The sequence below is a fragment of the Onthophagus taurus genome, chromosome 5 (genome assembly GCF_036711975.1).
Source record: "Onthophagus taurus isolate NC chromosome 5, IU_Otau_3.0, whole genome shotgun sequence".
NCBI classification, from domain to species: domain Eukaryota; kingdom Metazoa; phylum Arthropoda; class Insecta; order Coleoptera; family Scarabaeidae; genus Onthophagus; species Onthophagus taurus.
This window is the reverse complement of record NC_091970.1, coordinates 4,701,986-4,721,618: the sequence shown is the minus strand read 5'-3', so window position 1 is coordinate 4,721,618 and position 19,633 is coordinate 4,701,986. Positions and strand designations below refer to the sequence as shown.

Sequence of the window (19,633 nt, the reverse complement as noted above, 5' to 3'; positions counted from 1 at the left end):
CTTTAAAAAGTAACGACAAAGATTGCATTCATTGCCCCCCCATTTCGGGTTTCTTTATTTGGTGAGAAACAAGAGGCTCATTCATAACATAAATATTTCGGCTTTAGTAATGTAGACGTAAATATTTACGAATACCCAAGAAAAAATTTAGAGGCGATAAACGATTGTAATTAAAAACCTTTTTTAAGATAAATCACAAAAACAATTGTTATCAAATAACGGTTTTCGAATATCACCACGATAAGTAATAACGAGTTTTAAATCATTTTCTTTGTTTAAGACGACTCCAAAGGAATTTTCCTCCTTAATTTATTACTATCTACAAATTTAAATTAACAAAAAAAAATAAGTTGGCAACACAATTTATTGACAACCAAATCATAACATAACCTCAATTATTACAATTATTTTTTAAATTAATCACTCATCAAAACTTAAAATATATTTCTTCCCAACCATCCCTTTCGGATTAAGTGTATTTTTAAGCGCCTCCATATAATTAGCGAACGAAACCATCTCATAACTAGGCCCCTTTAATTTCCCCTCTTGCATCAAAGTCAAAATCTCCTCGAACATTTCATAGCGTTGCTCTGAATCAAAATTTTGATTCGACCATCTCGTCATCCAGAAACCACGGACGTTTACATCTTTAAAAATGAGTGCCGAAATAGCCACAGTGACCGGCTCTCTAGCCATCCCTCCGTAAGTAACAATCGTGCCCCCATTACACAATTGACGCATTAATTCAGTCGCTGATTTACCCCCAACACAATTTAACGCTAATTTCGGTTTTTGAATCGTTTTGTTTTTGAATATTTCAGTTTTACGGAGTTCTTCCTCGGTTAAAACGTAATTAGCACCGAGGGCTTTAAGATAACTTTGGAGTTCTGTTAAATTAGGGCGATCACGGATTATATTAACGCTTTGTAAGCCCCACGCTTTGCATAGTTGGATTACATATTGCCCGCAAGCCGAGTTAGCCCCATTTTGAATTACAACGTCTCCTTCTTGTAATTCAACAAAATCTTTCAGCATTCGATAAGCTGTCGCTGGATTGACTGTAAAGGTGGCAGCCTCGACTAATCCCACATCTTTCGGGATTTTAAATAATTCATTTTGGGATAAAATAGCGTAAGTTCTCCATGTTCCTAACGAATTTTTTAATGGGACGACTCTATCACCCTTTTCGAAATCTTTCACTTCTTCCCCAACACTAACAACTTCACCTACACCTTCGTTACCTCCAACGGCTGGTAAATTCGGTTTCGTTGGGTACGTTCCTTGGATTGTATTGATATCGGCGGGGTTTACGGGAGCTGCGAGCATTTTTACTATTACTTCATGTGGTTTTAATTGTTCTAAATTTTCTTTTTCTTGTTTTACCACCTTTTCTGGCTCTCCATACTCAGAAAATACTAATTTTGTCGCTTGAATGCTTTGATAGCGAATTTTGAGGTTATGCATCACTTTCGGTGCGTCTTTTACCTGGTTTATTAGGTGTCGCGCTATTATTGATCTCATAATATGATTTGCCATTGATTCTATGCGAATTATTTTCTATTACAGGTAGAAATTTGCGAATAAATTATTTTTTATTCTTCATGACAGTGACAAGGTTAAAGTTCTCATTTGTTTGGGTTTACTTGATGTAGTTGTCATTTAATTGCGTTGATTTGAAAATTATTAAATTAATTCTATAGGCTTTTTTTAAGTTTTTATTAATCTTTTTCTTTTTAAATAATATTTGTGGGGTTAAGATAGAGGTTATGGTGTTTTCGAATTTATTATGAAAAAAGTTTGATACGTTTGATCATAGATGGCGCTACATAATCTTGAATCAACAATCTAATTATTCAAAAAGTTAATAATTATATCTATTTTAATCGCATTTTCTACTTTTATCTTACTTAATTCACGTTATTTTTAAACAAGCAAATAATATAAATATTAATTTAATTTAAGGGAAATTAATTAAATAATTCGCCGTTAGATGGCGCTTTTTATTTAAACTTTTCTATTTTTATTAATTTCATAATTCCTCAATACATTTATTTAAATTAATGACGCAAATAGCCAAGGCAAACACCTAAATTGTTTATCTTTTTTATTGCGGGACTTTTTCGGGCACTTTACATAAATTACCATAAACAAATAATTCCTAACCCCAAAAAATAATGCTTAAATCAAGGCTAAGTATCAACAAAAAACCCGTTTTTTATTGCAAAATCTCGGTCGTTTTGGGTATAAATAAAACCCGGCATGGATCCAAACAAATTTCATTTAAGTTTCGTTATTTTAAAGTGAAGAGATGAAGAGGTTAAGTTTGATAGTATTTGTGGTTCTTGTTGGTGTGGTTACTTGTGAAGAAACTGGTGAGTTTTAACTTTAATTTATTAATTCCTCTTTAAAGCATCTTCTTTTTTAGTGAGAGTAAACAGGGAGGCTCAATTTGGATATGGGGGTTATGGGCACGGATATGATCACGGACACGGAGGGCATCATCATGGAGGACATGGTTATCCCCACGGAGGTGGATTCCATCACGGACACGATTATCATCATCACCACCACCATGGGGGGCACCACTTTTAAATAAATCACTTATTATCAATCAAAAAATATTTATTTCAAATCAATTTTAAATCCGATCCGATTTATTTCCGAACAAAGCATAACATCTCTTAATAGTTTCTTGAATTGAAGCCAAAACTCGACACGGTCTTAAATCCTCCGAGCTTTGAGCTTTCGATTGAAAAAGAGGAAGGCACTTTTTCGCTGTGACCAAATCGCCGTGTAACAACGCAGCTAAAGTATCCTCGTTTATGTCAAAACCTTTTGTACGTACTTGCAAATTATTAAATTGGGGCCAATTTTGCTCGCAAGCCTCGCATTTACAATCAAAAAAATATTGTCGTTTTAATTCTCTTTGTCGCTCATTTTTATTATTAACCGCAAAATGATATCTAAGAAATAAAAATAAAACATCAACTCAAAATTATTTTTTTTAAATAACTCACCCGTAATTATCTAAAAGTTCTTCACCTTTCTTGATAGGTCTTAAAGCACGAAGCACAATTTTCGATCCGTGACAAACTCGGAGAACATTTGGGTTACAAGAGTGATTAATTAAACTCATAAATGAAAAAGCCCCGGCTCCGGTTTCTACACTCGATTCGAAATCGCCGAAATAATCCTCTCTGCACTCGGATATTTCGTGGAAATTAGTCGGGCCGGTTTGTAGATGCCTCAAAATTAATTCTTTAACCGTTTTTTCATCATTCTCCGGTTGTTTCAAGTCTTTAATGAAATCCGTATGATTTTCGAGTAAATTGAATATAACAGCTGCTGTTACAGATCTTGGGAATAAATCGGCGCTATTTCTTAAATGGGTATTTCCTTCTAAAAAGTGGATTTCTTCGTATGAATCGGATTTATAAACTTTGTTGTTTTTGTTGAATTTGTCAATGATTCCAAAGATATCTCGCGCTTGTAAAGTAATCCGTAAAGCTAACAGGTTTAATTTGGTTAATTCTAGGTGGTATAACATTGTGATTATGGGGCATTCGTATTGGTGGTATAATTTCCAAGCGGATTCTTTACATTTTTCGGAGCAAAATAATGCGTAGATGCAACCATCGCAAGGGATTAAGTCGTAGCAAAGTTCGAGGCAATTTGAGCAATAACTATAAATAAAATCCTTTAGTAGGAGTTTCGAATAAGGTTCTTCAACGGCTATAACATCCCCAATTGGGATATTTTTAACTGCGAGTACATGCCGGCCCAATTCTTCGGATTTGTTTATTTTAATGGAAGATGAAGCGCAGTTTATGAGCTGATTTGGGTGTTCTATGATAGGTGGAGGGTTGTAATAACTTAATTCGGTTTGTTGCCGTGGGGGTTTTTTGCACTTTGATCGGCGCAATTCAAGTTTGTAAGCAAGATCTTCGGGGTATTGGTTATTTAAAGCCCGATCGATGTCCTAAAAATGAAATTTAAATTAATTGTAATAAATAAATCAATTTATCGACTTACTTTTAAGCATTGCGCATAAAAGTCTTTCCTTAATAATACAACCGATCGATTCGCATAAGCCAGACCTAAAGCTTTGCTGTTATTTGTAGCGAAAGCAATGCTTTTTGTGTAAAACATTAAAGCTAATTGATAATTAGTTTCGTTGAACTCCGTGTTTCCTTGCACTCGATATTGAATGCTGACCAAATCGTTTTTCTTATTCGTTTCGAATTTCGGGCTTAATTTGTATTTTTTAATTAATTTTAAAGAGTAATCGACTCTCTCCCAATTTGAATTTAGCGCGCTAAATTCTTGGGAGGTTTCGTTAACTTTCGCGTCTCTCGATAGGGCGCGACACAAGCACTCAAATATATCGTTAACCTTCACATTGTTAGACATCTTATTATTATCGATTGTTTCGTTGTAGCAACACCAAAAAATGTCGCGAAGGAGGTCAACTCTATTCCTCGTTTATAACTTAGGAGCTGAGATGGTTTATGTCTTAGCGCAACGGTTAAACTCACAAAATGTACCCCTAAAGCAGGCGGCCTCAGGTAAATAAAAAAAAACTAGTTCGAAATTCGCGTCTAGAGGGCTAACTCCTTTATGGAGCGGCAAATTCAAAAAACATAACTTTTTTTAGCGATTGATAAAATTATTTCGATGTTAACCGATTGGGATCTTCTAATGATTTTAATTCGCCCCCAAGAGATGTTTTCGCACGAAAAAGTAAAAAATATCATCGAAGATATTGCACAGTGCTCAACGATGAGGTTAGATCCAGTAAGCATGGATAAATTATGGGATTTAATCACAATGGTCTTAAAATGGCAAGTAACTTTATCTCCAACATCTAACGAAGTATTAAATTTAAGCGAAACACACTTATTTGAAATCGAAAAGTACGTTTCAAACGTTGAAACTTTAGAGAAATTAAACCGTATCCAAAGTTGTTTATCGATGCTTAAAGAGGGGTTAGGCGCCGATGAATTAAAACATTTACACTCAGATTTAATGAGTTGGCTCAAAGAGTTTAACGTTAAAGTCTCGTTATTGATTAAATTGGAATTACAAACCCCCGATGGGAAATTCCTTAAAACACCCAACGAAAATAATAAGACTGTGTTAAGTAATTTGGGTAAAAACATATATTTGAGCCAAGAAAATGATAAATTAGCGATTAGTATTAAAGAGAAGAGGCAGCGAGAAATGAATTGTTTACAAAATGATTTATTAGGATCCGTTGACAATCAAGGGAATGCTTTCAAGTTCACCGCGTTAAAAACTCGCGAAAATAACAATGTTTTCGATAAAATTGATGTTAAACGCGAAGAGAGTAATTTACAAGAAATTTTTAACGAATTTCACATCAACGATAACGACAATAACGAATATGATTACGATTAAACTTAATTTATTACATTCCGTAACATTCTAGTCGATTAATCAACTTATCTAGTCATTAACAAAGCTGCACTTAAGCTTGGAATTTGCTCACAAAGCTCTATTTTAATACACTTTGTATACTTACCATTTACCCGTTAATGCAAAACATATTTTTTGTATTTATCGTTAAAGAACCGTGCCTTTTTTAATTTTTGTAACTTTTACAAGGAATATTTATGGCAATAATACAATAAAGTACACCGTAATAAGCAATACATCAATAATTAGTTTTAATAAATCCTTTTTTGGCTTAAATTAAAACTAAAAAAAGTGAGGTTATGAATATTGTGTCAAATAGAAATGTTTCTCACAATTATATTAATCATATAATAAGCAATATAAATAGTACTTGATAGATTATAAGTCCATAAATAATTAGGTGTACTTCGTAAAATCCTCCATTTGAACTCGCTTCATTTTAACCTCATCCGGCTCCTTTTTCACTTCTTGTATTTTGTTTTTAAGATTTTTAATTTTTCTTAATCGTTCCAACCAATTTGAAGCATAGGGATTCGTTCCAGAGTTCTTTAACGAATTAAACACCAAGGATGCCATCTAAAAAAATTCATAACCGCACTTATTTATTCATCTTAGACTACAAAAAAACAACTTACATTAGCGTGCAAAGCCAACTGACGAGCTAATATAGCTACGTTTTGATCTGAAACTAACTTTGGCTCGGTTACCCCGATTAAACGTAAAAGATCTTCCTTAACTTTAACAGTAACCCTATTTGTGTTGTGATCTAAAGGTTGAATTATTATCGATGCGAAATTAAATTGACCCTGAAAAAGGAAATTTTATTTATTAATACAAATTAAAATAGAAAACATAACCTAACTTTTTTACGTCATTAATTTAAATTTCTTGAATCAATTTACTTAAATCATCAATTAATTTGAAATGTTTAATAATATATTATTATATTGTTAATAAAGCGATTAATTTAATATAATAATTAAAATTACGCATTAAAAAAAAATTCAGGTTATGTTTTTTTTTAATTATTTTAAGTTGGTGCTAAATTAAATGTCAAATTAAAACTATTTACTTTATATTTTTACCTTAATCGTATTAATATGATACTCCTCCCCCGATTCATTATAAACAATCGTAACATTATCATTTCCAATGTGTCTCTTCTTCTCGTGGCAATTCGGATCTGATTCTTTATTTGGCATCATGGTTGCCACATGAAACATAACCCTAATAACGTCATCCTGCCAAATGTAAGAGAACTTTCCATCACACCCTCCTTGTTCTAACCCACCCAAAAAGACGACTTGGGGATCAACATCGCTTAACTTAATTAACGTTCCTAAATTTTGTAAGAACTCTTGATATCGCACTGATCCAACTTTATTCCTTAAAATATCCGCTTCACTTTTACACTGACCAGGCCCCACATACAACACACCGATTTTGTGGGTTTCATATGGCGGGATACAATCTAAAACGGTCAAAGCTCTTTGAACGATATCGCTTGAGTCAATCAATAAAGGTTTTTCGGTCGAATTTTTTAAATGAGCCGCATGATAGAGTTGCAAAAAAATAAAACTTGGTGATATCCCACTTTTTGGGGCTTCTTTAGGTCGAGAACCATGATGTCTTAGCATTTCTGAGTTCGGTTTCCTTACCGGTGACATAACGGAAATTGTATAACCACGATCTCTTATTTGACTGCTTAAACTTTGATCGCTGATACTCAATTTTTCAATTTCATTTCTTTTATCTTTCTTCAAATATTGCAACCCAGTTTTTTCTGATGCACTCTTTTGAATTTCATTTCCCTCACGTTGAGAACGTTGTGGTCTTGGGGATGTTTGAGTGGGACTTTGAGGTGGTTTTGCTACTAAAGCTGTTGATGAAAGCGTTGGAAGCGTATTTGGCCGCTCAATATTTTTTTCTGAAGCGATACTATCGATTGAATCACTTTTAGCCGATCGGAGGACTCCATAATTACGTGGATATTGAGGCCGCGAGGTTTGAATTGAAGGATTGGGTGACGGAGGAACAGTTTGACTTGGTTTTGTTATTATATTTGGGTCATTTTGGGTTTGGGGACCCGGATAACTTAGCGAATTTAATAATGATGGATGCTGGGGGTAATATGTACCATCCGTTGGTGGGGTTGTACCTGCAATCTCTTCCGGAATAGCTTCACAACTCACTCGTAAATCTTTTTTTAATTTTTTTGTTATCTCATCTTCAACTTGATTCCGTTCCTCGCGTTCCTTTTGTTGCATTGGGTTACGCCAATTCGCTGACATCTCCGGACTTGAATTCGATCGTTGAACGGGATTTCTTGATCGGGTTCCATCCTCGTAGATTGATTCATCTTCATCGATACTATCTCGAGAACTTTGTCGTGAAGGTGACTGTTTATTAGGTGAACCTACGAAAAATATCACTAAAAAATGTTTTATTTATAAATAAGCGTTTATTTATTATTTTTTACGCCACAAACACAAATATATTTTTTTTTGAGGTTATATTTTATTAAATAAATTACCTGGAATACTTATCGGTGCTGTTACACTAACATCTTCGTCTTGACTTGTGCTTGTTCCTTGATGTTGGAAATCTTTATCAAAACTGCCTACATCACTCGAAGTTTGGTTCAACGATGATGTAAAAAGCGTCGAAATCTCATTTATGGGGAATTCGTAAATTGATTGTTGATCGGCGATTTGATTTTGGATCCTCATCACCCATGACATATCTCCGGTTGGTCTTCGGACGTAAATTTCCGCCCATCCTTGGCACCAACACGCACATCGCAGCTTTTCGCTCGAATTTGAATCACGATGAACACTTAGTTGCTGCAATTTCGATGGTAATTGATCGAGTTTATCGCCTAATTTTTTTAATTCATCCACTGGGCTACTCGTTGAGGTGTTTGTATTCGATTTATCGGCCGAATTTTGTCGTGTAACTCTGGTACTTGAGTCTTCCTTATCTTTTTCTGTACTATTATTACGACTTGTCTTTTTAGTATCTTCCGGCGTCCTATCAATTTTGCAAGCAGTAAAACATTTATCGCATAAGCCGTGTTTTAAAGCTTTTTGGGCACAACCGCTTGTTGTTATCGTAATAACTTTATTTCCTAGTAACCAACTTGTCGATTGACCACCGCTTAATAAAAAGTCAGCTGTTGGTAATCTACGAAATAAAATAGAATGTAAGATAAGGTTTTAATTAAGAAACTTTTTACCTCCTCGGTAAAGCGCTACATGGTGAAAAAGCGTATCGTGCCATCAAATCAATGCAAGTTTCCGTTAATTCCTCATAAAAAGTCATTTTTAATTTATCGGATGGTACTTTAAAATCGGAGGTTAAACATTTTACGTCAACTGTGGGTCTTGAAAGGGTTATCGGGGATCTATTTGGTCTTCTCGAACCTTGTTCTGTTAAGCTTGAACTCCGTTTACGATCTGAACTATCTTGATTTAGCTTATTTACATCGGACTGTTTTAAAAAGTTGGTTTCTTCAAACGGTGTTAACGCATTCGTTTGTAAACCCTTAAAAAGAAATTTGTAATATAATAACATAACATAACCTCAAAAAAATAATTTTTTAGGAATTCTAATTGTTTTAGAGATTATTTTTCGATCTTATTTATAATTATAAACATAAAATGAATTAATTTAGTTATATTTGTTATAAATTGAACGATTCTTTTTGAAAAATTATTAATTTAATGTATCTTAAAGACAGAGGCAAACACAACATAACCTCAAAAAAAAATTAATATTTATTTAAAGATTTTTTTGTGTACTTTTAAATTTTGATTAAAAATAAAATAAATTAATGTACTTACGCTTGTTATAAATCGAACGAATTCTTTTCGAAAAGGTAATCGGCACTTTAAAAACCAAACGGCAATAACATGATGTGCCAAAGAAACGATGTAATGATTATATTTAAATGGATTTGTGTACGGTAAAGATATAGCAAAAACAGCCATGTATTCATCAGCAACGAAATTAGCAAAAACCATCGGTAAAACAGTTAAAGCTACAAAAAAAAATTTAATAGAAACCTAACCTAAAAAAATTTTTTTTTACTCGAAAGAAATTCTAAAACTGGTATTGCGATTCTATCCGTAGCTGATATTTTAGATAAACTCAATAAAACTTGAGGAAGCATCTTCACCATAATATCCCTCATTTCCAAGGTGCACGTCATTAAAGCTGTTATACATTGCCGAGCACATTTAAAACTTAAATATTTATATAAACACCCGATCATTTCCTGTTGAGCCGCTTGATTTAAATAGTTGTGGTATGAAGCTAGATTCGCCAAAACGGATAAAACGGCGGCTATAAAATCGGATCGGTTTGATCGGAAAGTCTCGGCTAAAGTTTTATCAACAATCTAAAAATAAAAATATATATACGACTAAATTAAGTAATAAATAATAAAATTTACCATTTGCGATAAAGTCTCTACTAATAAATGCATATCTGGGTTACCTTGTTTAGATAAAATCAAAGATTTGTTTTGTAAAACGTAGGGAAGTTGTGCTAAGAGAAGATTCAAAATATCCCAATCTTTTTCGCTCCGCAAGCAGGTTATGAATAATTTAAAAGCGTGTTTAACCGAAACGTAGGTTACAACACATTGGGGTTGTTGGCTTATAGCCGGAGATGGTGGTGGAGGAGACATCATAGCTGTTTTTTCTTGGATGTAAGTCGCACAAAGGTATTGACTAAACTTAATTTCTTCGTTTGCGTTTACACAACCCAAATGATACGTGTTATCAGCTCGCATTTTCAAAAAACAATCAAAGATCTACAAAAAAAAATTATTAAAAATTTTAAAAAATTTGACGTTTGAGGTTATGTCACCTTATACCGAATTTTATTACAATTATCGAATAATTTCGGTTTACTATAATGAAAATCCAAGAATTTAATCAACATTTGATAGATTTTAATCGCATGAGATGAAGGTAATTTGTAAACTTTAATTACGAAGACTTTTATTAAGCCGTCCACCAAAGTTTTTATATCAAATAAATCGGCATCGGTTAAACTTGTATTCTCACTGTAATCTTCGTAAGGTCGATATAATAACTTTTCGAGAATATCCAACATTTCCAAACAACGTTTAGTTTCGCAATTAGCACATAATTCCAACAGGAGTTTCGAAGATGAAGCTCGCACCATCACATCGGGGTCATTCACTACTAAATGGGGAATTACAATCCGATCAATTAATTCATCTTCGTATTTATCCCTAAAATTAATAAAAACAAATTTTCATAATAAATAATTTAAAAAATTGAGGTTATGTATTACTTTGAGGTTATGATAGTTAGGTTTATTACAAGGTCTATAGAACATAAGGTTACCCAATACCGATTCTCCTCCTCTGAGAGGCAAGGTGGGTCAGTGACGTAGCTGGTTCTATGAACAACACAAGACGATGCGAGGTTTAAATATTCTGTATAGACTGTACCACAGTATAGGCACGTATAGGTTCTCTTTTATTTTGACTGTATCGAACCAGTGACGTCAATCTGCGGGGTAATAATCGATACTACAGAGGCATAGGGAATGAGGTAACCTTATGTTCTATAAACCTTGGGTTTATTATAATTAATGCTTACCAATGAAGATGAATTACGTTTGATAAAACATCCAAAGTTTTTAATCGAATATTCGCCCTTTTTTCTTGTTTAAAATACCGTTGGAGTAGATTATATAAATTCGTAAGCCACAAAACTTCAGTCGGAATAATACTTCGTGACAAGTACGAAACTAATCGTAAAACAGACGCTTCTGGTCTTCTCGCAGCGCACTCATCAATAATCTCAAAAAACTTTTTAATCGATCCATTAAAAATCCCATTATCAATGAAGTTCTCTATCACGGTTAAAGTATCATGAAGATTTTTTAATGTTTGCGAATTAGAAACATGTTTTGGGTTACTATCGATTTGTTTAATTACTGTGAGTAAAATATTTAAAATAACATCCCAAGGGGCTCCGTGCAACTCAGTTCCATGTTTGTTTATTAACAAACTCACACAAATCATGACTTCATAGCTTATTATCGGGTTCATTCCTTGAACGGCCTTAAAAACAAATTTAAATTTTTTTTATGAATAGTTATTAAAATTACTTGGTAAATATGCGGCAGAACAGATCCCGGCGAACATTGAAGAGTCACAACTTGTTGTCGCCCCCAAAGAGCCATTCCGATATAAAAAACGGCTCCTCGAATCAAAAAAATATCTTGACTTAAGCAAGGTTCTCGTAAAATTCCACATAAAGTAGTTAATGATGAATGCCCCATGTGTGTACCAAGAAGTTTACGCATTATCTACAAAAATATCTATAAATAAAAAGAAACATAACCACAAAAAAATCTTACATTCCAACTTAATTGGCAATAACATTCAACATTAACTGTTCTACACAACGTTCCAATAAACTGCGATAACGAATCCGGGGGTAAGTTGCTATAAGCAACGATGTTTTCTAATAATTGTAAGCAAGCTTTAACATCTTGTTCTTGTGCATTACAACATAAAAACCAAATATGCTGCACCAACCCATTAACAACATCCTCTTCGACATAGGCAGCGTTAAATTTAATCATATTATCCAAAAGAAGCATATACATCTCAATAATTCCCGCTTTAGAAATCTCTGGAAACCACAACAATAAAAATTGCGCGACAACATCCTCCATGTGTAAAATTTCTCGTCCATTTTCCGTTAAAGCTTGTAATAATTCAAATCGTTGGAGTACATCATCGTTGTAATCTTTCACGATTTGAAAAATTTTTCTACGAATCAAACCTAACCGTTCGTTTTGGTATTTAACGAGCGTTTGGAGAAAAGTAAACGCTGAATGGCGTACTTCTATATTTGAATTGGACAGTAAATCTAAGGTGTAATTGCATAATCTTCCAATATCGTTCTAAAAAAGAATGTAAATAAGATTGAGGTTATGATAGTGAAATATAAAATCGAACCGTTTCGATTTGGCATTCCATAACGTCTCCTTTTAGATCTCTTAGGGCTTTTAGGCGAACGTGTACTGGCGAACTTTCCTTTAAATCGCGTTGTATTTCTTCACTTAAATGAAACTCTTTGCTTCGGTAAAGACCTAAGAAAATGGGGGGTTAATATTATTATTGAATTGTATTTGAAATATTACTTCCAGATCCTTTGTTTTTCTTAAACATGTTTTTTAACTTATCTACCGTCGATTTATCTTGTTTTCCACTCATTTTCACCTGGAAAATATTAATTATTCTCGAAGATATAACCTCAAATAAGTTGTTTGTGATGGAGGCGTCAATTTACTAGTACCAACTTGAAAAATATAAAAGTACTAATTCCAAATTCTGATTTAACAGATTAGATTAAGTTTTACGGTTTCAATTTTTAGATATAAATAAAACAAAATAATTATATTTATTTATTTATTTTTCGTCATCATTTACAAAAGATCAACTTTTTTTTTACATTTTATTCACCATTCGTTATTAGCCCAATTGGTAGCTGGAGCGGCAGGCGTTTGTGCTTGCTGGGCGTTATTATCCCAATCTTCTTGAACTTCCTTAGCCCAATCGGTTGTAGCGGGGTAAGGCGTGGGTTGAGCAGGGGGAGGAACCACAGCCGCAGGTTCTTCAGGATTCCAATCTAAATCAGCCGTTTCATGTACAACCACTTCCGGTTTAGGAATAACAACTTCTTTAGCAGCTTGATCATCTTTCTCAGCCTCTTCTGGTTCGCGATAAAAGAATAGATCAACTACAATATCCCATTTAGTTTCCCTTGGAATTTGACCACGAAGACGGAGAACCTTTATTAAATAAATATTCCACAAAAAATTAGAACCAACAAAAATTAATTTTATTTTTTTTAAGGTTACGATTTTAATTCAGGTGGAAAAATTATTAAAAATCATTTTTATATCATGATTTGGTAGGGAACAACTATTTCATCATTTTCGTCACTTAATTCATAATTACTTTCAAGAAAAATTGTTTACCTCACGTGCTAACAACCACCACATTAACCCAATACTATGCGGAGACTTATTATTGCATGGAATTGCAATATCAACAAATCGAAGTGGTGAGTCGGTATTGCAAAGGGCAATTACAGGGATGTTTACATAAGAAGCTTCCGTGATGGGTTGATGATCGGAAAATGGATCCGTTACAACCAAAAGTCTTGGTTCCCTGAATGCAGCTTGAATCTGATTTGTAAAGGCACCTAAAAAAAATTAAATTTAGAACTTCATTTACAACAAAAATTTTTTTCTTTTTAAAGTTATGTTCAGATAATTAAAATATAATCACTTATTTAAAAAAAACTCATAGGTTCCTTAAATCAAAACGATCATCATTTTGAATCAATTATTTCTCCTAAAACTTTTTATTTAAATACCTGGGGTGAAACGTCCGGCTATTGGGGTAGCCCCGGTATGAGCTGCAAACTTTAAAACGGCTCTTTGACCGTGTAAACGTGAAGAAATCACGAATACTTCATGGGGGTGCTCAATTGCGGCGATTGCTCTCGCCGCTAAAAGAAGTTTTTCCCAAGTGTGTCTCAAATTAATGATGTGTACCCCATCAGAACGGATCTTATACTTATACTGTTCCATTTGGAAGTTAACATTGGTGAGCCCCAAATGGGTGCCCGCCGCCAACATCTTCGTAACATCATCCTCTTTGAGGGACAACACATCTAATCCTCCGGACATTTTTGCGCGTTTGGTTTAGTTACGGTTAACCTAAAAAAGACAAAACATAACCTATAAAAAAACAATTTGACGGAAAAAATCAAAATAATTAAAAAATATTTTTGAAATGTTAATTTATGTTCAATAATTAAGTTATATTAATCATTTTTATTTTATTTTTAAGAAAGATGAGCTAGAAATTAACGAAATAAACTTACGCACGTCAACGCCAATGGAGAAACGCGATAGAAAAGGAAACGTCAAAGCTTTGAGGTTATGTTGTTAAATGATGAAGGGAACTGTACTATTTAAATATTATTGCCAAAAGATGGCACTATTAAACGTCGTATTGACAAATTAATATAACCTAAAAAAACGATTCTAAAACGATTATTTATAATAAAAAAAGAAATTAATCGTTTAGGGATGGCTGCTCCTCCCCAAGCATTGGTTAATCGTAACAAGAAGCATTTTTTGGGAGTTCCCGCCCCTTTAGGTTACGTCGCTGGAGTTGGTAGAGGGTAAGAACATAACCTTACTATTTCGTGTAAATCTTTTTTAATTATTATTTTTTGATAGAGCTACAGGATTTACCACACGATCTGATATTGGCCCCGCGCGGGACGCCAACGACGTTTCGTAAGTAATCGTTATTTATTTCATATTTTTAAGGTTATAGTTTGATTATATATTTTTTAGGGATGATAGACATGCTCCCCCTGCTGCTAAACGGCCAAAAAAGAAGGAAGAGGAGGAAGAGCAACAAGATGAGGAAGACTTAAATGATTCCAATTATGATGAGTTTACGGGATATGGGGGATCGTTATTCTCAAAAGATCCGTATGATAAAGACGATGCGGAAGCTGATGCTATTTATGAAGCTATTGATAAGCGGATGGATGAGAAGCGGAAAGAGTATAGAGAAAAGCGGTTAAGGGAGGAATTGGAAAAATACAGACAAGAAAGGTTGAAATTAAAAAATTTGAAATAAGTGAGGTTATGCTTGTTTAATTTCTAATTTTATTTTAGGCCGAAAATACAACAACAATTTTCGGATTTAAAACGAGAATTGGGACAAGTTTCTGAAGACGAGTGGAAAAATGTGCCGGAAGTTGGAGATGCAAGAAATCGAAAGCAACGGAATCCTAGGGCGGAAAAATTTACTCCGCTTCCCGATAGCGTTTTAACAAGAAATTTAGGGGGGGAATCATCGAATTCGTTAGATCCTACCTCCGGATTAGCAAGTATGATGCCGGGGGTTGCTACACCAGGTAAAATAAATTAATAATAAAAGAAATCAAAACATAACTCCACATTTAAAAAAACTTGTTTTAGGGATGTTAACACCAACTGGTGATATGGATTTACGTAAAATCGGACAAGCTAGGAATACATTAATGGATGTGAAATTATCGCAAGTTTCTGATTCAGTAACCGGTCAAACAGTTGTTGATCCGAAAGGGTATTTAACCGATTTACAATCGATGATACCAACCTATGGTGGTGATATCAACGATATTAAAAAAGCCCGTTTATTATTAAAATCAGTTCGTGAAACAAACCCAAATCATCCACCGGCATGGATTGCAAGCGCTCGTCTCGAAGAAATCACTGGAAAAGTGCAAGCAGCTCGTAATTTAATTATGAAAGGTTGCGAAGAGAACCAACAAAGCGAAGATTTATGGTTGGAAGCTGCTCGACTTCAACCTCCGGATACCGCAAAAGCTGTAATCGCTCAAGCAGCCCGACACATCCCAACCTCCGTTCGAATCTGGATTAAAGCCGCCGATTTAGAAACGGAAACGAAAGCGAAAAGACGCGTTTTTCGAAAAGCATTGGAACATATCCCGAATTCCGTTCGCCTTTGGAAAGCCGCTGTTGAATTAGAAAACCCGGAGGACGCTAGAATTTTACTTTCACGCGCCGTAGAGTGTTGTAGCACCTCCGTGGAGTTGTGGTTAGCTTTAGCCAGATTAGAAACGTACGAAAACGCGCGAAAAGTGCTAAACAAAGCCCGCGAAAACATCCCAACTGATAAACAAATTTGGACCACCGCGGCTAAGCTCGAAGAGGCCAACGGAAACACTGCGATGGTTGAGAAAATCATCGAAAGGGCTTTAACCTCGTTAAGTTCAAACGGCGTCGAGATTAATCGCGAACATTGGTTTAAAGAAGCGATTGAAAGCGAAAAAGGAGGCCATATTTATTGTTGTCGAGCGATTGTTAAGGCGATTATTACACAAGGAGTTGAAAACGAGGATCAAAAACACACTTGGATGGAAGATGCCGAGAATGTAAGTAAATTAAAAAAGTATTTCTATTTTTTACTGGAAAATATTAATTATTCTTGAAAATGAAAACGATATAACCTAAAATAAATTGGTATGATTGAGGTTGTCAATTTATTAGTACTAATTTAAAGAAAATAAAGGTACTAAATCTGGGAAACATCGAAAATATGTTAAATATAATTAATTTAAACTAAAAAAGTGTAATTAGTTAAACATAACTCATTTCGATTTTCAAGGTTGGTGATAACGACAGAAATGTCATAATAAATTAGTTGACAAAAAAGGTTTTGTTTTAACCAAGGTCTATAGAACATAAGGTTACCCAATGTCGATTCTTCTCCTCTGAAGGGCAAGGTGGGTCAGTGACGTAGCTGGTTCTATGAACAACACAACAGGATGCGAGGTTTAAATATTTTATATAGACTGTACCACAGTATGACTGACTGTATCGATCCAGTGACGTCAATCTGCGGGGTAATAATTGATACTACAGAGGCATAGGGAATTAGGTAACCTTATGTTCTATAGACCTTGTGTTTTAACCATAACTTTTAACCTTATTTATTTAAATATTATTATATATTTATTTTTCTGTTAGTGTATATCGCAAGGTGCTTACGAATGTGCCCGCTCCGTTTATAACTACGCATTAGCAACATTCCCCGGGAAAAAATCGATATGGTTAAGAGCCGCTTATTTAGAAAAAAATCATGGTACTCGAGAAAGCTTAGAAAGTTTATTACAAAGAGCGGTGGCTCACTGCCCTAAAAGCGAAGTTTTGTGGCTAATGGGGGCTAAAAGTAAATGGTTAGCCGGTGACGTCCCCGCAGCCCGCGGAATCTTATCTTTAGCTTTCCAAGCTAACCCAAACAGCGAAGAAATTTGGCTGGCAGCCGTAAAATTAGAATCGGAAAACCACGAATACGAACGCGCCCGGAGACTTTTAGCGAAAGCTCGGGGTTCGGCCCCGACCCCAAGAGTTATGATGAAAAGTGCAAAATTAGAGTGGTCTTTAAACGATCTCGTGGCTGCTTTAAATCTTTTAGATGAAGCATTAAAAGTATTCCCCGATTTCCCCAAATTATGGATGATGTACGGACAGATTTACGAACAAAAAGATGATTTTCAAAAAGCTTTCGATGCTTATAATGCGGGTATTAAAAAGTGCCCCAACGCCATCCCGCTTTGGTTACTTTTATCGAAATTAGAAGAAAAAAGGAATTTGTTAATCAAAGCTAGATCGGTTCTAGAAAGAGCTCGGCTTAAAAACCCCAAAAACGATCAAATTTGGCTCGAAGCGATCAGAATCGAATTACGAGCCGGCTTAAAAGATATTGCTTTAGCTATGTTGGCAAAAGCACTTCAAGAATGCCCCAATTCTGGGATTTTATGGGCGGAATCAATTTTTTTGGAGGCAAGACCCCAAAGAAAAACTAAATCGGTAAAAATAATTTCATATTAATTAAATTAATTTAATTTAATTGTATTTTTTTTAGGTTGATGCATTAAAAAAATGCGAACATGACCCTCACGTTCTCTTAGCGGTGAGTAAACTGTTTTGGGCCGAAAGGAAAATAGGGAAATGTCGAGAATGGTTTGGGAGGACGTTAAAAATTGAGCCCGATTTCGGTGATGCTTGGGCTTATTGGTTCCGTTTCGAACAACTTCATGGTACTCCCGAGCAACAAGAAGACGTTAAACAGAAATGTTTAACCGCGGAACCCCACCACGGAGAATTATGGTGTTCGATATCAAAAAATATTAAAAATTGGGCTTTTAGCATGGAACAGATTTTAATCGCTTGCGCTAAAGAAGTTGTCGTTCCCGTTTAATTAATTTTTGTATAGATTTAGGAAATAAATGTTTAAAAATTAATTTTCTCATTTAAATTTTACTAAAGTCCCTAGATTTACAAAGTACCGCGGTTCATGACTGATGTTTTCGAGCCAAAATGGCGGTTTGACAGCTTGTCACTGCATCTCATCACTTATTTACAAAAATATTGCCGTCTTGTTGCCTTTGGAGTTGCAAAAATGGCAGTAAGAAGGACTTTCGACTCTTCAGAGTACCACGAGAAAAAAAGAAAGGAAATTTGGCGTAATGTTTTGGTTTGTAGTTTTACATTTCCCGCTTGACTTTCGAGTCAAAATGGCGTCAAACCGCGGTACTTTGTAAATCTAGGGACTTTAAATTTTACGTTTAAAACCCGCCATCTATGGAGAAAAATAACAAAAATATATTTGTCCAATTTTTAACCTAAAAATTAACTCCTTTTTAATAAATGATTCTTTTAAAAGAAAATTTATCTGTTTCTATTTATGGAAAGATAAAAAATGATTTCAAGCGGAACTGTATATTAAGCAACAATGTCCTTGCAATCACCAATTCGTTTAAATTGGTGAAAGTTGGATCAATTCCAACATAAAGGTTAGTTTTATTTACTTTTTTCAGTATCACATTTATTTTTTAATTTAAGGTATGTCCGAATTCAATAGAAACCCGCCACGGAAATTATTCACCCTAGTTTTTGTAAAAAGTAGGAATCGTTTATTGTTGGGACTAAAAAAACGGGGTTTTGGAGTTGGGAAGTGGAATGGTTTTGGGGGAAAAGTAGATCAAGGTGAAACCGTAATCGAAGGAGCCGTTCGAGAGCTACAAGAAGAATGTGGGTTGGTTATCCCGATCACCAATTTAAATCATCTAGGTTGCATCGTTTACAAAGATGTAGATTACGATCGTGAAGTGCACATCTTTACAACTGAAATAAAGGAAGTGAAAAAATTAAATATCATTGAATCGGATGAGATGTGCCCTAAATGGTTTAACTTTAATGAAATTCCTTATGATCGAATGTGGGATGACGCTAAACATTGGACAAACTATGTTTTAACGGACACAAAAATAGGATGTTATGTTTTTTTTTAAACAAATTTTAATTCATTTTACCTTTTTTTGTTATTGCTAATTATTTATTTCTAGTTATTTTTGTAAATAAAGTTTTACTTTAAGATTTAATAAATGTTAATTTGGTTGCATATCGTAAAATATTAAACGTCATCATATATAGTGCCATCTTTTGACACAAATCAAATTATTTAAAAATAAATTAATTTTTGAATTTAAATTAATTAAACAAATTTAATTATAATTCTCATTTTAAATTAATGAATTCACAC

The 19,633-nt window shown here is 34.2% G+C and overlaps 7 protein-coding genes across 7 annotated transcripts; 3 read left to right on the top strand and 4 right to left on the bottom strand.

Annotated features, from left to right (window-relative positions):
- Positions 1 to 346: 346 nt before the first annotated feature.
- LOC111426277 (enoyl-[acyl-carrier-protein] reductase, mitochondrial) lies at positions 347 to 1,774 on the bottom strand. Its single transcript, XM_023060750.2, has one exon. The coding sequence runs from the start codon at positions 1,534 to 1,536 to the stop codon at positions 421 to 423; it is 1,116 nt and encodes a 371-aa protein (XP_022916518.1). The 5' UTR covers positions 1,537 to 1,774; the 3' UTR covers positions 347 to 420.
- An 827-nt stretch (positions 1,775 to 2,601) lies between these two features.
- On the bottom strand, positions 2,602 to 4,410 carry LOC111426257 (SET and MYND domain containing, class 4, member 4). The gene is made up of 3 exons (XM_023060709.2): positions 4,033 to 4,410; positions 3,018 to 3,979; positions 2,602 to 2,963 (listed from the first exon to the last, which is right to left on the bottom strand). Exons 1-3 carry the CDS (start codon positions 4,408 to 4,410, stop codon positions 2,639 to 2,641), a joined length of 1,665 nt encoding a protein of 554 aa, XP_022916477.1. The 3' UTR covers positions 2,602 to 2,638.
- A 40-nt stretch (positions 4,411 to 4,450) lies between these two features.
- LOC111426292 (Organic solute carrier partner 1) lies at positions 4,451 to 5,672 on the top strand. Its single transcript, XM_023060773.2, has 2 exons — positions 4,451 to 4,565; positions 4,655 to 5,672. The coding sequence occupies exons 1-2, from the start codon at positions 4,451 to 4,453 to the stop codon at positions 5,416 to 5,418; spliced, it is 879 nt and encodes a 292-aa protein (XP_022916541.2). The 3' UTR covers positions 5,419 to 5,672.
- On the bottom strand, positions 5,664 to 12,776 carry LOC111426215 (TSC complex subunit tuberin). The gene is given in 13 exon segments (XM_023060636.2): positions 5,664 to 6,012; positions 6,072 to 6,242; positions 6,522 to 7,852; positions 7,970 to 8,619; positions 8,672 to 8,979; positions 9,279 to 9,475; positions 9,526 to 9,835; positions 9,890 to 10,252; positions 10,309 to 10,699; positions 11,073 to 11,539; positions 11,587 to 11,787; positions 11,839 to 12,390; positions 12,446 to 12,776. Coding segments are annotated over 13 exon segments (5,379 nt in total). The 5' UTR covers positions 12,704 to 12,776; the 3' UTR covers positions 5,664 to 5,832.
- A 108-nt stretch (positions 12,777 to 12,884) lies between these two features.
- LOC111426293 (stubarista 40S ribosomal protein SA) lies at positions 12,885 to 14,466 on the bottom strand. Its single transcript, XM_023060774.1, has 4 exons — positions 14,385 to 14,466; positions 13,872 to 14,217; positions 13,471 to 13,697; positions 12,885 to 13,281 (listed from the first exon to the last, which is right to left on the bottom strand). Exons 2-4 carry the CDS (start codon positions 14,185 to 14,187, stop codon positions 12,949 to 12,951), a joined length of 876 nt encoding a protein of 291 aa, XP_022916542.1. The 5' UTR covers positions 14,188 to 14,217; positions 14,385 to 14,466; the 3' UTR covers positions 12,885 to 12,948.
- Positions 14,467 to 14,504: 38 nt separating this feature from the next.
- Positions 14,505 to 18,332, top strand: LOC111426227 (pre-mRNA processing factor 6). Its single transcript, XM_023060658.2, has 7 exons — positions 14,505 to 14,687; positions 14,746 to 14,805; positions 14,866 to 15,132; positions 15,196 to 15,437; positions 15,502 to 16,460; positions 17,056 to 17,898; positions 17,954 to 18,332. The coding sequence occupies exons 1-7, from the start codon at positions 14,593 to 14,595 to the stop codon at positions 18,287 to 18,289; spliced, it is 2,802 nt and encodes a 933-aa protein (XP_022916426.1). The 5' UTR covers positions 14,505 to 14,592; the 3' UTR covers positions 18,290 to 18,332.
- A 603-nt stretch (positions 18,333 to 18,935) lies between these two features.
- On the top strand, positions 18,936 to 19,382 carry LOC111426758 (oxidized purine nucleoside triphosphate hydrolase-like). The gene has a single exon (XM_023061435.1). It carries the CDS (start codon positions 18,936 to 18,938, stop codon positions 19,380 to 19,382), a length of 447 nt encoding a protein of 148 aa, XP_022917203.1.
- The last annotated feature ends 251 nt before the right edge of the window (positions 19,383 to 19,633 follow it).

Bases quoted from the DNA above. Each gene is read 5' to 3' on its own strand.
- LOC111426277 (XM_023060750.2), bottom strand. From the start codon at position 1,536: ATGGCAAATCATATTATGAGATCAATAATAGCGCGACACCTAATAAAC.
- LOC111426257 (XM_023060709.2), bottom strand. From the start codon at position 4,410: ATGTCTAACAATGTGAAGGTTAACGATATATTTGAGTGCTTGTGTCGC. The intron at 3,980-4,032 runs GTAAGTCGATAA...TTTCATTTTTAG, and splicing joins TTTATGCGCAATGCTTAAAA to GACATCGATCGGGCTTTAAA. The intron at 2,964-3,017 runs GTGAGTTATTTA...TTTATTTCTTAG, and splicing joins GAACTTTTAGATAATTACGG to ATATCATTTTGCGGTTAATA.
- LOC111426292 (XM_023060773.2), top strand. From the start codon at position 4,451: ATGTCGCGAAGGAGGTCAACTCTATTCCTCGTTTATAACTTAGGAGCT. The intron at 4,566-4,654 runs GTAAATAAAAAA...AACTTTTTTTAG, and splicing joins CCTAAAGCAGGCGGCCTCAG to CGATTGATAAAATTATTTCG.
- LOC111426293 (XM_023060774.1), bottom strand. From the start codon at position 14,187: ATGTCCGGAGGATTAGATGTGTTGTCCCTCAAAGAGGATGATGTTACG. The intron at 13,698-13,871 runs GTATTTAAATAA...AATTTTTTTTAG, and splicing joins AGCCGGACGTTTCACCCCAG to GTGCCTTTACAAATCAGATT. The intron at 13,282-13,470 runs GTAAACAATTTT...TATTTAATAAAG, and splicing joins GGTGGTTGTTAGCACGTGAG to GTTCTCCGTCTTCGTGGTCA.
- LOC111426227 (XM_023060658.2), top strand. From the start codon at position 14,593: ATGGCTGCTCCTCCCCAAGCATTGGTTAATCGTAACAAGAAGCATTTT. The intron at 14,688-14,745 runs GTAAGAACATAA...ATTTTTTGATAG, and splicing joins GTCGCTGGAGTTGGTAGAGG to AGCTACAGGATTTACCACAC. The intron at 16,461-17,055 runs GTAAGTAAATTA...TTTTTCTGTTAG, and splicing joins GGATGGAAGATGCCGAGAAT to TGTATATCGCAAGGTGCTTA.
- LOC111426758 (XM_023061435.1), top strand. From the start codon at position 18,936: ATGTCCGAATTCAATAGAAACCCGCCACGGAAATTATTCACCCTAGTT.